The sequence below is a fragment of the Watersipora subatra genome, chromosome 4, assembly GCF_963576615.1.
Source record: "Watersipora subatra chromosome 4, tzWatSuba1.1, whole genome shotgun sequence".
NCBI lineage: Eukaryota > Metazoa > Bryozoa > Gymnolaemata > Cheilostomatida > Watersiporidae > Watersipora > Watersipora subatra.
The window spans coordinates 36,781,909-36,796,331 of record NC_088711.1 but is presented as its reverse complement, the minus strand read 5'-3'; the positions used below and the strand labels follow the sequence as shown (position 1 = coordinate 36,796,331).

General features: G+C 38.9%; 2 protein-coding genes across 2 annotated transcripts in view; both read left to right on the top strand.

Moving 5' to 3' along the window:
• The first annotated feature begins 4,602 nt into the window (after positions 1-4,602).
• On the top strand, positions 4,603-5,478 carry LOC137394208 (ATP-dependent RNA helicase glh-2-like). Its single transcript, XM_068080929.1, has one exon. The coding sequence runs from the start codon at positions 4,603-4,605 to the stop codon at positions 5,476-5,478; it is 876 nt and encodes a 291-aa protein (XP_067937030.1).
• Positions 5,479-9,372: 3,894 nt separating this feature from the next.
• LOC137394207 (transient receptor potential cation channel subfamily A member 1-like) overlaps positions 9,373-14,423 on the top strand; it is a 43,641-nt gene continuing 38,590 nt past the window's right edge. Inside the window, exon 1 of the mRNA XM_068080927.1 lies at positions 9,373-9,564. Within this exon, the coding sequence (XP_067937028.1) occupies positions 9,373-9,564 (192 nt within the window). The remainder of the gene's footprint in view (positions 9,565-14,423) is intronic.

Genomic DNA, 14,423 nt, shown 5'->3' with positions numbered 1-14,423 from the left:
AAATATACATACATTTATCTTGAACACAGGTTTACTGTTGATCGAGAGTCAGTTTGGTGCACAATAATCTAATAGTAACTAAAGATCATGAGAGTGTTGATGGTGCACGAGTACTTGGACTTAAGGTAAAGAGTCGAGTTGATTAAAAGCTTGTCCGGAGTAGACGTACTGAGATCAGTGATGTCAGTACATATACAGTAGTGATGAAATGTGAGTTGTTACCTTACTATCTCGCTGGTGGTTGATTCAGAGTTGCATAAAGCTTTATAAATGACAAATGATTGTGACTGGCAGGACCCCATTCTTGTTTAAGTTCAACCAGTTATGTGCAACTATTGCAATGCTAGATTACAAAGATCTTGTTGGTTGCACATGGTTGGTTCTCAGTACTGATCAAGGGGTTGCACATGTGCTGCCACCAACCTTGCTTTTGGAATGTTAGTCAAAATTGGTAGTGACCTTGTTGAAGGCGGTTGGTGACTCAGGAAAGATGATGTAACCATACCATTGTTACCTAATTAGAGACAGCGATAGGAGGTTTAGGCTGTGGTGTCAAGTTGGGTTTGAGGTGCATTTATGGTATAACTTTGTTGGATAGAGTAAAATATGTTATTGAAAATGGTGGATGGCTCAAGGCTAGTGGCCATGGTGCAATGCTCATTCACTATACATTCACGGTGTGTATGATGCAGAGTTGGAGTCGTGCACACTTTGAGTTACTATGTGATAAGTTTTTCAATGGACATTCGCATGTTGCAGACAAACGCAAGTGCTTTGGTAAAAAAGATAAGGATTTCTACTCCAAAGGTTTGGGAGGTGTATTCAGAACTGCTCAAAGAAAAATAAAAATGATTCAAGTGTGGAAAATGTTTACATAAAACGAACTAGTTTGCACTGCATTTTCAACTTATGCAAGCATGAAATATTCGATAAAAATTTCTGAGTGAAATTCACTTCAGTTGTGGATTTTCCATCTTTCAGATGATGCAAACTTGCGGATTAACCGGATTAACCGCATTAACTGTGTCATGGAAATATTAAAAAACAACTAAATATGATATTAAAGTTAATCAGCTCATATGAGTTTATTAGTGAAATCAGAAGAACTTTTACAAAAGTTCTTAAATTAAAAGATTTTGCTCCAGTCATACAAGTCATGTACGAGTCGTGTACAAGCTTGTGTTTGATTGAGAACTCGCAAGATCTCCATGATACATATCACCTTGGCGTTTACAAGATGTTGTATTTGGCTAAATGTGAGAAGTGTGATTCAGTTGTAAGAGATGGTCTAGTGAGTTTCTAGGAAGTGTATGTAAACTAGTAGATCCAGTGGAAATATGATGGAAACATGGCTAGTTAAAACCTGAGGAGATGTAGTCAAGGCTGGAATTCTGTATCACACATAAAATGGTATCGGTATCTCATGCTGACAGACTCTGCACCAAGCAGACCTCCATCTGGCTCCATGTAATGAAACTGCTGAGACTGGTGCTGTGACACTTGAAGAGGTCTTTCCGGAAAGAGGACCGCCTCAGAAGTTGTTTTATGGAAAAACTAATGAAACTGACAAAAACTATAGTGTTAAGGTCAAGCGCCTTCCCTTAACTGGCTACTGCAATCCACCCCTGTTTCAGGCAGAAAAAGAGTGTATGAGTTCAAAGTGAATAAGTTTGTATTTGACTGTAAGTGCCACGATCAATGTACAACAGAGGCATTCACAACTCCACTGTGAGCCTGACCCATCTTGCCAAGTCACCCAATTTGCTACCATATAAAAGGAAGGTGGATATGTACAAAAACAAGTAAAAACATAGCACACGGTCGAAACTGAATATAATAATAATATAAAAAGGAGTATAAGTATGATTAAATAATTATTGGCATCGCCGATTAAAAACGTACAGAGTAATAAGAAATAAGCATATACAACAGACAGGGGAGACGAATCACGATATTTAAAAGGACAAGACAGTATAAGGCATATAGGAGTAAATAAAGTAAATGCAACATTTGCCACAATAGTAAAACTAATGAAAAAATAATAAGTCAACCAGCAAAAAAATTGAATTGGTGAGAGAAACTGCAGAACCATAAAGAAAATGATTGTTCACTAAGGCAGGTTCATACAGGGAAGGCCTTTTTGGTACACTTTTTATCCAAAGCCAATGGTTAAACCCCAGTTGAAACTCTTTACCCACTCCTTATTTGATGTGTCTGACAACTCAGTTTGTTCAAGTGAAACATATCTGAGCCTTTCAGGCCAAGTGACATGGTTTGCATGAAACTCAAGAATGCAAGATGCATGACTCTGTAAAAAGTTGATTTTGTGACATCAGACTTGGCCAACACAGCAGTTAAAGTTGGAAATACAGCGAGGCCCAACAGCGACCATAGACTTTGTTGCTTTAGGACGCCCAAACCTGAAGTAACGAATATCCAGGTTATGCCTTGAGAAGATGATGTATCAGATAATAATGAGGACATTGGCAAATTATTTTCTAGGAACAATGGCACATTTTTGTGCAATGCATCTGTTTACACATTTTTTGTTGAATATTAGGCAAGGCTCTGTTTGCCAACAACCTGCAAAAGGCTCTTGGCTAATGTATCATAATTTTGTTAAGATTTTTGACCCTGCGTACTCTCTCTGACAGCAAAATGAACCTACATTGTGTGTGAAAAGACACTAGTTGACAAACTCTGTAACTGGTTATTTGCTAGTACCAGTCAGTAGCAATGGCTCAGGCTTAATTACTCCTTCTCTCCAAGAGACAAACTACAGCGTCACTATGGTGAACAAAGTGTTGGTTTTCTCTTCTGATTTGTGATTGTCTTCTCTTACCAGAAAAGCTGGATGATTCAACAAGAGGGATATATCCTCGAGTAACTAGAGACCATAGTTTGTAGTCAAAAATTTGGAGTTACTTTCACATAAAAAAATTGCTGCTAAATCTAGCCAATTTGGGAGAAGCAGGTAAAGTTCGTCTAGACCATGAGCTATATTCATTAGCTGTTGGCTCACTTAATAGAAAATCTCCTTATAACATACACAAGAATTAATATGACCAAAATAGCAACTTACATAGTAGAACTCTACCAAGTTTGCAAACGATAACTAAAGTGCCCCTTTGCATTATTTTAATTGTTTGGCCCATGTAATCTCACAAACGTTCTTTGTCAAATAGTTGCGAAGAATTTAAATGGTTTAGTTTCTGATTGGATCGAATGACTAGTATTATGGTTTCAGTTATGGACGAGTGATTTTTTAAAAAGTTGCCTGAATAGTCAGTCACATCAGGCTGATTCTAAACCATGATTGTTTGTTACACTGTCGCTTGTCACACTTCTGTGGTTTAGCAAGTATTCAGGAGCGTATCAATTAAGCTGGAAAAGGGCAGTAAGTCTTAGTTGAACAGATAAGAATTAATAGCAATACAACTACTGTGTAAGCAGTGTTGGATAACTTTATCTGAATGATTGATTAAAGGTCAAGATTACAGTTTAGGTTATGTCAAGGCCAAGACCGGTTTTATGTCAACCGTAAATGCCAACGACGCTCTACAAGAATCCCGAAGAATAACTAACGGACCATATACAGCTAGACAGTACCGGCACTTCTTGTTCTGAATCTGACGCAGTAAGTCATAATTCAACATGGCGCAGTCGGCAGGATAAAAGAAGTTAATTTTAATCTGTTAACATCCTTTACACATAACTTGCGAACGATCTACTTTATTTTCTATAGACTTTAAAATTATTTTGCATTCGATATATTAAAGGATTTACCGTTTCTTCTGATAGTTTCTTGGTGTTTCGTGCGCCGGTCCCTCCCACGTGGGGCTGGCGGTGGTGCGTGTTAGTGTTTAATGTGTAGTGATGTTTTAAAATGGTAGTGTTTTCTAGTGGTGGTGTTTATTTGGATAACCGTGGTGTAGCTACAGTGTTGGTGTCAAATTTGTGTCAGTGGTTACCTCTGTGTCGTGTTAGTGTACTTTTCGTGAACCTTTGTGTTAGTGCCGTGCTAGTGTATTTTGTGTGTATTCTCGTGCTTAGTGATATTGTGTTGTTTTGCTTGTGCATATTGTTAGCAGTGTTACTTTGTGATTGTTTATAACGCCGTGTTAGTGTTGTAATACTGTGTCAACCCTTTTGTTATTGTTTGAAATCAATCGGAACTTTTCCGCTATGAGTAATAGGATAGATCTGTCGTCTTTTCCTAAGCTAGTGTTTTCCGCCTCCGATATGACTCAATCGTTCAAGTCATGGCTATCGCAATTTAAAATTGCCGTCGATTTAGCTACTTGGTCTCTAGGTAGAGAAACTGTGTCCAGCGAACAAGTTCCCAGGTTTTGTAGTAGACCTAAGTTGTTAGCGTTATTGAGTGCTGTAGGCAGTGAGGGTATTGAGCTGTTGCAAACCCTAGGATTTGATATTGACTCTGACGGTGAAAATGCTTTTGGAAATGCTTTAAAATTGTTACAAGAGCATTTTGAACGTGAAGAAAGTATTTATGTTAGAACAATGAAATTTGTTACTGTAGCACAAGCGATCAATAAAAATGCTATAGATTATTTGCTAAGAGTTGAGAAATTGATCAGAACTATGGGTTTCGGAGAAAGTGAGGAATTGCGTGAGCATTTTTCAGTCGCTTTGGCCGTCAATGATCTTAGTGATTCGTCGACTCGTATGCAGCTGTTGCAAGAAAGTGATTTGTCCTGGAAAAATCTGGCTTCCAAATTAAAAGCTAGGCATTTAGCTAGAGAGTCAGAGAGCGTGTTAACTGAAGTGAAAGCTGGCCGTTTTAATGCTACTAGTAGTGTTTCGAAAGTAGATGCTGATAAATGTGCTTACGCTTCTGGCCGTGGTGCGAGTAATAGCAGCGACGCTGGTGCTTATTCTGTCTCGGCAAGGCCACGTAAAGGGTTGTCTGGTTATGGGTCGCACCAAAAGAGCCGTGACAGATACCATAAATATGACTACCGTAATGGTTATAGGTCTAGAGATTCTAGCAGATCTAGCGTTGAAAGTAACGGTTCTGATGTGAATAGGGGTCAGTATCATGACAGATATGGTGGGGATAAACGTTCCAGTTTTACTAAATATCATTCCCGTGACTCAAGTGCTTCTAGCAATGGCAGTAGAAATGGTAATGACAGTCGCAGGTCACCTAGCCCAAGGTATTACATGCGTAGCAACTCTCCTGCTCGACATAGCAGAACTTGCTACCATTGTAAGAAGGAAGGGCATCAAGTAAGGAATTGTCCCGATGCTCACTGTTTTACATGTTATGCACAAGGACACACCTCAAAGGACTGTCCTGATAGGCGGAGGTCTAGCCCACAGAGGCAGGGTTTCCACGGTGGTCGTAATAGGAGCCCCGGTAGACGGCATCACAGTCCACATAGATACGGTTATAGGGGTTCAAGGGAAGACAGTAAAAGTCCCCGTAGAGTGAGGTTCACTAAGGATAATAGGTGACTATATGGCAGCAGCAATAGTATAGTACGGACTATGAAAGTGAATGGCATGAGTATAGACTTCACCTTTGATTATGGTGCCGAAGTTTCTGTTTTGACAGAGAATTCTAGCAAATTGTTAAAGTTAAAACTAGAAAAACCCGAAAGGTGTTTAGTGGGGCAGATGGCAATAAGCCTAATGTCCTAGGAATGTTTAATGTGAACGTTCAAAGTACTTATAGATCTATAGAAACTCCAGTATATATTGTCAGAGGTTCTAGAACGAACCTACTGGGCCTACCACAGATACGTAGCCTTCACTTGTTGGCTGTTATTAATGTTTAACTTCAGAAGGGTTTGATCCAATTACAGATTTCCATTCAGTTTTTACTGGTTTGGGAACAATGCCTGGGATTTTTAAGATGAAATTGAAGCCTGGTGCTGAACCTAAATGTTTGTATGCGCCTCGCACAAGTGCTGCTGGTTTGAAGGAGAAAGCAAAGTCTGAGATAGACTCTATGTTGGCTAATGATATCATAGAGCCTGTCGAGGATTCAACTAAATGGTGTTCAGGTCTTACTATTGCTCCTAAACCGGGTGGTAAGATCAGAATGTGTGTTGATTTGACAAATCTGAATAAAAGGTAGATTGTGAAGTCTATCCTTTACCACGGGTTTCAGAAATGCTTAGTCAATTGTCAGAGGGTAGAGTTTTTTCAAAACTCGATGCAAATTCTGGTTTCTGGCAAGTACAATTAGATCCAAAATGCAAACTGCTGACAACTTTTGTCTCGCTTTGGGGCAGATTTTGCTTTAAGAAAATGCCATTTGGGATTTCTTCAGCTCTAGAGTTTTTTCAGAGGACTATGGAAAAGATACTGTTAGGGTTAAAAGGTGTCATTTGTCTTATGGATGATATATTGGTTTATGGGAAAAGTCCCGACGAACAATGGGAACGTTTGAGGAAAGTTTTGAATAGAATAAAGGAATCGGGCATGACCCTAAAAAAGAAAAAATGTGAATTTGGTTGTGATGAAATTAGGTTCTTAGGCCATGTAGTTAGTGCTGCCGGTGTCAAGCCTGACCCTGATAAGATAAAAGCTATTATTGAGATGGCTCCACCTACCAATAAAACAGAGGCGAGACGCCTAACTGGCATGGTAAATTACCTCAGCAAGTTTAGTTCTAAGATGGCTGGAATTTGTGCTCCAATTTATGCTATATCAGGTACGAAATCTGAATGGTATTGGGGAGAAGAGCAAAAGAGAGCTTTTGTTGAGATCCAACAAGAGCTGTCTAAAGCTCCGGTTTTGTGTATCTTTGACCTGAACAAAAAGCATAGGGTTTATGCAGATGCTAGCAAAAATGCTATAGGAGCTGTCTTCATACAATTAGACAATAATGGTGTGAGACAGCCAGTTGAATATGCCCCCAGAAAAATGACGGAGACAGAGGAAAGGTATGCAATGATTGAAAAAGAGGCCTTAGCCATCACTTGGGCTTGTAAGAAATTTGATTTCTATTTGGTTGGACGTAACATTGAGATCGAGACAGACCACAAGCCATTGGTGTCTGTCTTAGGTGAAAAAGATATGGCCAATTTGCCAGAAAAAGTTCAACGCTTTAGGCTACAGCTGATGAGATATGACTACAACATATTTCATACACCAGGTGCAAAAATGTACTTAGCAGACTCGTTGAGTCGTCCTAACGGTAGTTATTACTCTGTAGACCTCAACAAAAGTAGGGAAACGGAAGCATATGTTGGGGCTATTGTAGCAGCCTCTATAGATACAGAAGGTCGTGAAAGTGAGATTAAAGATGCTATGCAAATTGACAATGTTAGTAAAGAGCTCCTTAGTCATATCAATTATAATTGGGAAACTCCTTTGCAGTTGCTCAGAGATGAGATGTCAAAGTTTTATACGTGTAGACATAGGTTGACCTTGTGCAATGGGTTAATAATGTATGACTCACGTATTTTTATCCCGGAATGCTTGCGGGAATTGTATCTAGCAAAGTGCCATGAAGGTCACCAGGGTATCTCGAAATGTAGACGTCGTGCGCAGGCCTACATTTGGTGGCCTGGTGTCAGTAATGACATTGAGAATTTTGTGAAAGGCTGCAATACTTGCATTCATCACAGTGATATTAGACACCAACCAATGGTAGAAAGCGAATTGCCTTTCTGCCCTTGAGAGGTAATAGGCTCTGACATGTTTGTCTTTGAAAGCAAATTGTATGTAGTGATCATTGATTACTACTCTAGGTGGATTGAGGCGTTACCTGTACACGCCCAGACATCTGGTGCGGTAATATCTGTTATGAAAAGCGTATTTTCTTGTTTTGGTGTACCTAAAATTGTACGGTCGGACAATGGCAGGTGCTATGATAGTGATGAATTTAAAAACTTTGCCGCTATCTATGGTTTTCAGTTGGTTACGAGTAGCCCTCGCTATCCTCAATCCAATGGATTAGCCAAAGGTGCTGTCAAAATAGTCAAAAAGTTGTGGTTGAAGAATGAGGATAAGATCGAAGCCTTGTCAGTCTATAGAACTACTCCGCTGTCAACTGGGTATTCACCGAGCGAACTCATGTTTGGCAGGGCAGTAAGGTCCACGTTTGGACTGCCCAAGTCTCGTCAGGTGGATTACGAAGAACTTGAACAAAAAGATGAAAACAGAAAAACAGAAATTAAGCGTAACTTTGATAAAAAGTATAGAGTTTCAGAAATGCCTGAACTGAATGTTAATGATAAAGTTTGGATCAAGTCACCATCTGATGCCGGGGCTGGGGATATTGTGGTCCGCAAGGATCCTTTTCCAGACAGTTACTGGGTGAGGATAGGAGACAGAGAGATCCGGAGAAACAGGAAACATTTGTTTTTGCTACACGAAAACGAGTTTGATAGGTTTTTTGATAATGATCTGGGTAGCTGTCTAGTAGATACTAAGTGTCCAATGGTACCTGGCCTTCTGCCTAGTGACAGCGGTGAAGAGGCCCCAGCAACTGCGCTGGACGCCGCATCTGCGGCTGAGCTGGATGAAACGCCTGTTACCACTATGAGAAGTGGCAGGCTTGTTCGGCCTCACAGATATTCTGATATGGTTTACTCGTAACTGCTTCTGTTATAGATTTTAGAACATACAAACTCTCATGACTGAGCCTAACGGATCAGCGAAGGGTGATGGCCCGAGTAGTGGGAAGAGCTCCAATGACAGGAGAAGTGATGGCACCAATGCCGCTAAAGTTTTCGGTAAAAATGGTAAACTGTACTGTATGATCTACAGGTGCAACCGCGATCATGTAGCTTGCGAATGTCTAGGGTTTACTTGTAATAGGTGCCAAGCTTTCGGTCATTTTGTCAGGGACTGTAAGGTGCCAAAATGTGGCTTTTGTCACAAATTGGGCCATGAGGTTGCTGGATGTGATAAAGGGGGGGGGGGGCCACATGGTCCGGTGGTAAAAGAAAGATTAAAGTTCCCAGTAGTAATGAGCCTGATGCTAAGGTTAAAGGTTATGCAGCAGCCGTAGCTGGTACTAGTAAGCTTACACAGCCTAATGTGTCTTTAATGGGTGCAGTTAATGATTTTCTGTCAAATGTTACTAGTAGGAGACCACCTGGTAAGAAGGTCTATCAAGAGAGAATGTTAGAGTTTGAGAGACAAAAAGAAGAAACTAAGCTTCAGTATGAGAGAGAAATGCAGGCTATTAAGGAGGAAGAGTAGAATTATGAATATGAGCTTCAGTTGTCACAAGCTATTCAGAAATCTGTTAATGAGTTGCTTAACGTGAGGGCCCAATTTCGAGGATCAAGTACGCCTGCAGATTTGTCTGCGGAAGGTTCCAGCGGTCCCAGGGAGGGTGCGCACAGCACAACCCCTGTTTCCCCTCGGAACAGTTCTTTGCTAACTGTTATGTCAAAAGTTACTGTAGCTGAGGCTTCAGCCAACGCTGTTTCTGGTGCTGAGGCTTCGGCCAAGGCAAGTGATGCTGAGGCTCTGGCTGAGGAAAGTGATGCTGAGGCTTCGGCCAAGGCAAGCGGTGCTGAGGCTTCGGCTGAAGCAAACGATAGCGAGGCTTCGGCCAGGTTAAAAGGAGAAGAGAAGGTGAGGGAGGAAGTGAGCCACACGAGGCTACTGCTTCCAACAATGATGAAGAGTTACATGATAGGCTCCTTGAGGATGATGTCGAAATGAAGGGCGAGACTGACTGCTAAACTGCTACCAGTAGTTAACGGCAATAGTATGGGAGTTCTGAAGTCAGCTACATGTATATATACTTAAATGCAACCGCAACCTATTCGTGAATATTATAGCTGGTTAATAGGTATGTATGCCTGTGCTAATATTAATATCAGTTTCGATTGCTCCTTGATGCCAAGCTCGTCATAATTTCATCTAATGCTAGCTTCGCCGATTTCTCTCGAAACACTCCTGACTTGGTAACATTGTTTTGGTTTCCCACCTTGTTGTGCTCTATCCAGCTTGTGTGTTAATGCTACACTGGTAATAACTGCTTCTGCAAAAATCACTTCTTGTAACCCACCACTTGCAAACTGTTTCCCCTGTCCTCTAAGGAAGGGGTCATGCTGGATAACTCTATCTGAATGATTGATTAAAGGTCAATATTACAGTTTAGGTTATGTCAAGGCCAAGACCGGTTTTATGCCAACCGTAAATGCCAACGACGCTCTACAAGAATCCCGAAGAATAACTAATGGACCATATACAGCTAGACAGTACCGGCACTTCTTGTTCTGAATCTGACGCGGTAAGTCATAATTTAACAAGCAGTACACAGGTTCAGCTTCAAGGTAGATTGATTTTAACACTCTTTTGAGCCATTATTATATCTACTCTATAGTTGTATACTGTATATATAATATGTGCGTCTAATCTATAATCTGCAAATACGTATATACTTTATATCTACAGGATGTATAAGTACTCTATGTTTAAAATATGTATGTGCACTCTATATATACATTTAAAGTATATATTTAAAGCATATATTCATAGTGTATAGGCAAAATATATATATAAATACGTATATCTTAGCCGGTCCCAGTAGAACGCTTTTCTGCAAGGTATATATATACATATATATAAATTAAAAGAGAATTAAGTAGAGTACTTATCTTGGTTATATATATATTGTATATATAGATACAATATATACAATATATATACAATATATATACAATATATATATACATAAAAAAATTGTTTCCTCACTCCGGTTACCCCATATGGGTGGTAATGCCTGCTCTAACTCGGTCTCCTACCAGAAACCTGGGAGTTTGAGCACTGGCCTCAAGATCTTATCTGTTCCCATTAGCGCACTTTTCTGCAACTCACCTGAGTTGATTGCTGTCGGTATCTGGGCAAGCCACATTTTATGCGCCGGTGTTATTGCGCCCAGTGCCCCAATGATTACTGGAATAACCGTTGTTCTTACATCCCAGCATTTTTCAATCTCTTCTCCAAGAGGGAGATATTTCTCTACCTTTTCTTATTTTTTGCGGGCTATATTGTAGTCATTGGGTACTGCTATATGTATTATAGTAGCCCTCTTGTTCTCCTTGTCTACCACTACTATATCTGGTTGGTTTGCCAGGACATGCTTGTCAGTTCGGATGTAGAAGTCACATATACATGTATATATACACTATAGTCTATATACGGTATATATATAGTCTATATACAGTATATATATAGTCTATATACAGTATATATATATATATATATATATATACAGTACCTTGTATATATTCCTTTTATAATACATTAGTATATAATAGTGATGAAAACTGGCAATGGCTAAAGTAGAATAAAAAACCCACCTTTAAACTTAACGATTCTCTTTTTTCGCTTCACGGTTATTTTAGTCATTTCTAGTATATCCTAGATGTATATTTATATATCTATATTTCTAGTATATCCTAGATGTATATTTATATATATCCTGGTGTGTATATAAACTTTTAGGCCGACAGACCAAACTCTGTGTGCAACAGCCTGAGATATTCTTCATATGCCAAAACAATTGTATTGTATGTTGGAGCAAATAATCCCATAAGTATACACTGCACTTCATTTAATTTGTTTCTGACCTTATTTATTTAACTTATTTATTTAACTTATACCTGTTTCTTACCAGATTTTACCAGGAGTGTTCATGGTGGCTTCATGTAACAACCAAACAGTTGCATTAGATACGACTATATAAAATGTTAAATATAAACGACTAAATTAATAACTAATAAAAATGTGTGTTATTGTCACTTTGTTGAAGGGACACAAAAATGGAAGTGTACTCCTGGTAACTACTAGATTTGGAGAAAGAGAAGATGAGAAAGTACTAGATTTGGAGAAAGAGAAGATGAGAAAGATGTGTGACTTCTCTAGATTAGGTCAAATATTAACTAATTTAGTTTATTTTTGTTATTTTTATGTTTTCCACATTTAATTTTTTTTGCATTAACTCAAGACATTACAATGCTTTAAGAAACTTTTAAAGTTGTATATATGAAATTACTTTGGTTAGAGGAGCAAATATTTGCTAAAGTTTTACATGTAATGTTAAAAAATGTGTATGTTGAGTTGATTGTAAGTAGGTTTGACTGGCGCTGGTGCACTAAGCTGTTTTAAATATAACTATGCACACTTTCAAGAATGAGTGCTTTCAAATAGGCGTGAAGCAATGAAGCAAAACACTGTAATCCTTAACTGGGTGGGGTGGCCTATACATTTCAGCTAGATACATTCACGTAATCTACGCAGCACGCTTTCTTTTCTTGTCCGTACATACTGCTCATCTATATGAGCAGGACCTCTTTCAGCTAGTATTGAGAAGTACTAGTTAACCATAGACTGAGATATGTCTAGAACAAAAAACGATGTGAGTCAATTTGTTGGAGGTAATCAAACTTCCAACACACTAACGATTCTTGACATGTCTAAAGTAAACATTGGGACCTGCACAGACCTGCAAACCCTACAGACGGTAAGCTCACCTTAAAGTTATTCAGATGCTAAAGTAAAAAGTGTTTAGAGACTCTGTTGTCTTTAGGTAGAGTGTAGGGGGGACGTTCCTAAACCATCCCCCTAGTTGTCCTTTTCTCCTAAACTGAGAGTGCACAGATTCTATAGCCAAAGGAATCAGTCACTAGCAGTAGTCAAGGCGGCAGTAAGGAATAGAGGTGGGAGTTTAAGAAAGGTCCTATCACTTCAAATGCTACCAGTAACTAGTAGCATTTGAAACATGATTTTTCAAAGATTTATACTTCTTTGCTATATTTATTGTTGGGAGCAACAATAAATATAGCAAAGAAGCTAAGATAACAATTATAGCTAAGTTTTTGCTTTATTGTGAGATTTAATTCTGTTAAGATGCAATGTAGCACCTAGCACCTAACACTGGGACAATACAATGTCCCACTGTTAGGTGCTAGGTGAGCCTCCATTGGTATCATGTATGAGTTTTATTTAGAACACCCACTACCACCCTTTAGCTCTGAACATAACATACATATACATGTATGTGAAGGAATGCGTTATGAGCATGACACGAGGTAATACTAAACGTACTTCTGGCACAGCCAGGTGCCCAAACTGAAATAAGTGAAAGCTTAGAAAAGGTGCGAAAGATGAGGTTTTTTACCAAAGAGATTTGAGTCCAAATTACTGCATATTTAATTACATGTGTAAAAGAACTTGCTTATTTAGGTTTGTGGTAGTCAGCTATATAATAGCGCTATAGCCATATAGTTTCACAATAAACATAGTTGACATAGAACATAAAACTATTTTGAAAGCATATTTTGTGAGAAGTTCCACAATGACATGACAAATCTTTTTTCAGATTCAACTTGTCCCATTTTTTACCCATTACTACTCCTTGGGTATCGTTGGTGATCTACCAGAATTGCGTGCAACACACTGTGCTTTTCTTGCACTTTATTTGGGTCAGGAGTGTCTGTTTAGGACATCCTTGTGCAGTTTCTTGTAGATAGTAAAATAATAACTGGTGAGCCAACCAAAGACATAGAAGGGCTGATTAGTAAAATAAATACATGTAGTTGAAAGAACCTAAGACTCCCCGAAGATCATATAATTAAACCCTTTAAATAGCACTAAATCATGCAGGAACCTAGCCATAGTTGTTAGTAGATGGGGTGGTAAATTGCTCCTCCTACAACAGTCTTTACGAGGCACTTGGGCAGGGGCTACTCATTCAGAGGTAAAAGGAAAAAATCAAAAAGAGAGAGAAGGGGAAGAAAAAAAAGGGGAGTGACAATGAGAGGGAGAAAGAGACAGGGAAAAATAGAGAGAGAAAAAAAAAGATAAAGAGGGGTAGTCAAAGAAAATGGTAAAGGAAGAAAGGAAAAGTGAAAGAATGGGTGGGTAAGTTAGAAAGAGAACTCCAAACCAAAAGTAAATGAGAAAAAGGAGAGGTGTGAGCAGAGTGCGAGGATTGAGAGGAAAAAAACAAAGAGAAGAAAGCGTTTGAGTTATTGGGGCATGAGAATATTTTACAGGTCTTGTTCACGCTCCTAAGGCTTTAACACTTTCATGTTTTAGTTCATTTTTACTGTTTCATCACCAGTTTGTAATATGTTATAGCTAGAAAAGGGGTAGAAAAGCCTGTTATTCAGAGTCAGCTATGTTTTTGGTAGTGAGGAATAGCAAAGGGTTCTGTTCACAGTCTAGCTTCTTCAGTGTATTATTAATACTTAGCAAATACTAACTCTCAACTACTAGCAACTAAATCATGTGCATAAAGAAGACATGTTAGGGATTAAAGCTTTGATGTCATTAGTTCCTCATTTATTGCCTAATCTTTGTTGTGAATATCATGACATCATTGGTCTTGCACCATCCCTGCTGATGCGTTTCTCAGTCTTAGGCTCACTGATGCAATTAATAGCATTTATATGTCATGTTGATTTATCCTCTATGTTCCT

Coding starts and splice junctions, on each gene's coding strand:
- LOC137394208 (XM_068080929.1), top strand. CDS start 4,603: ATGGGTTTCGGAGAAAGTGAGGAATTGCGTGAGCATTTTTCAGTCGCT.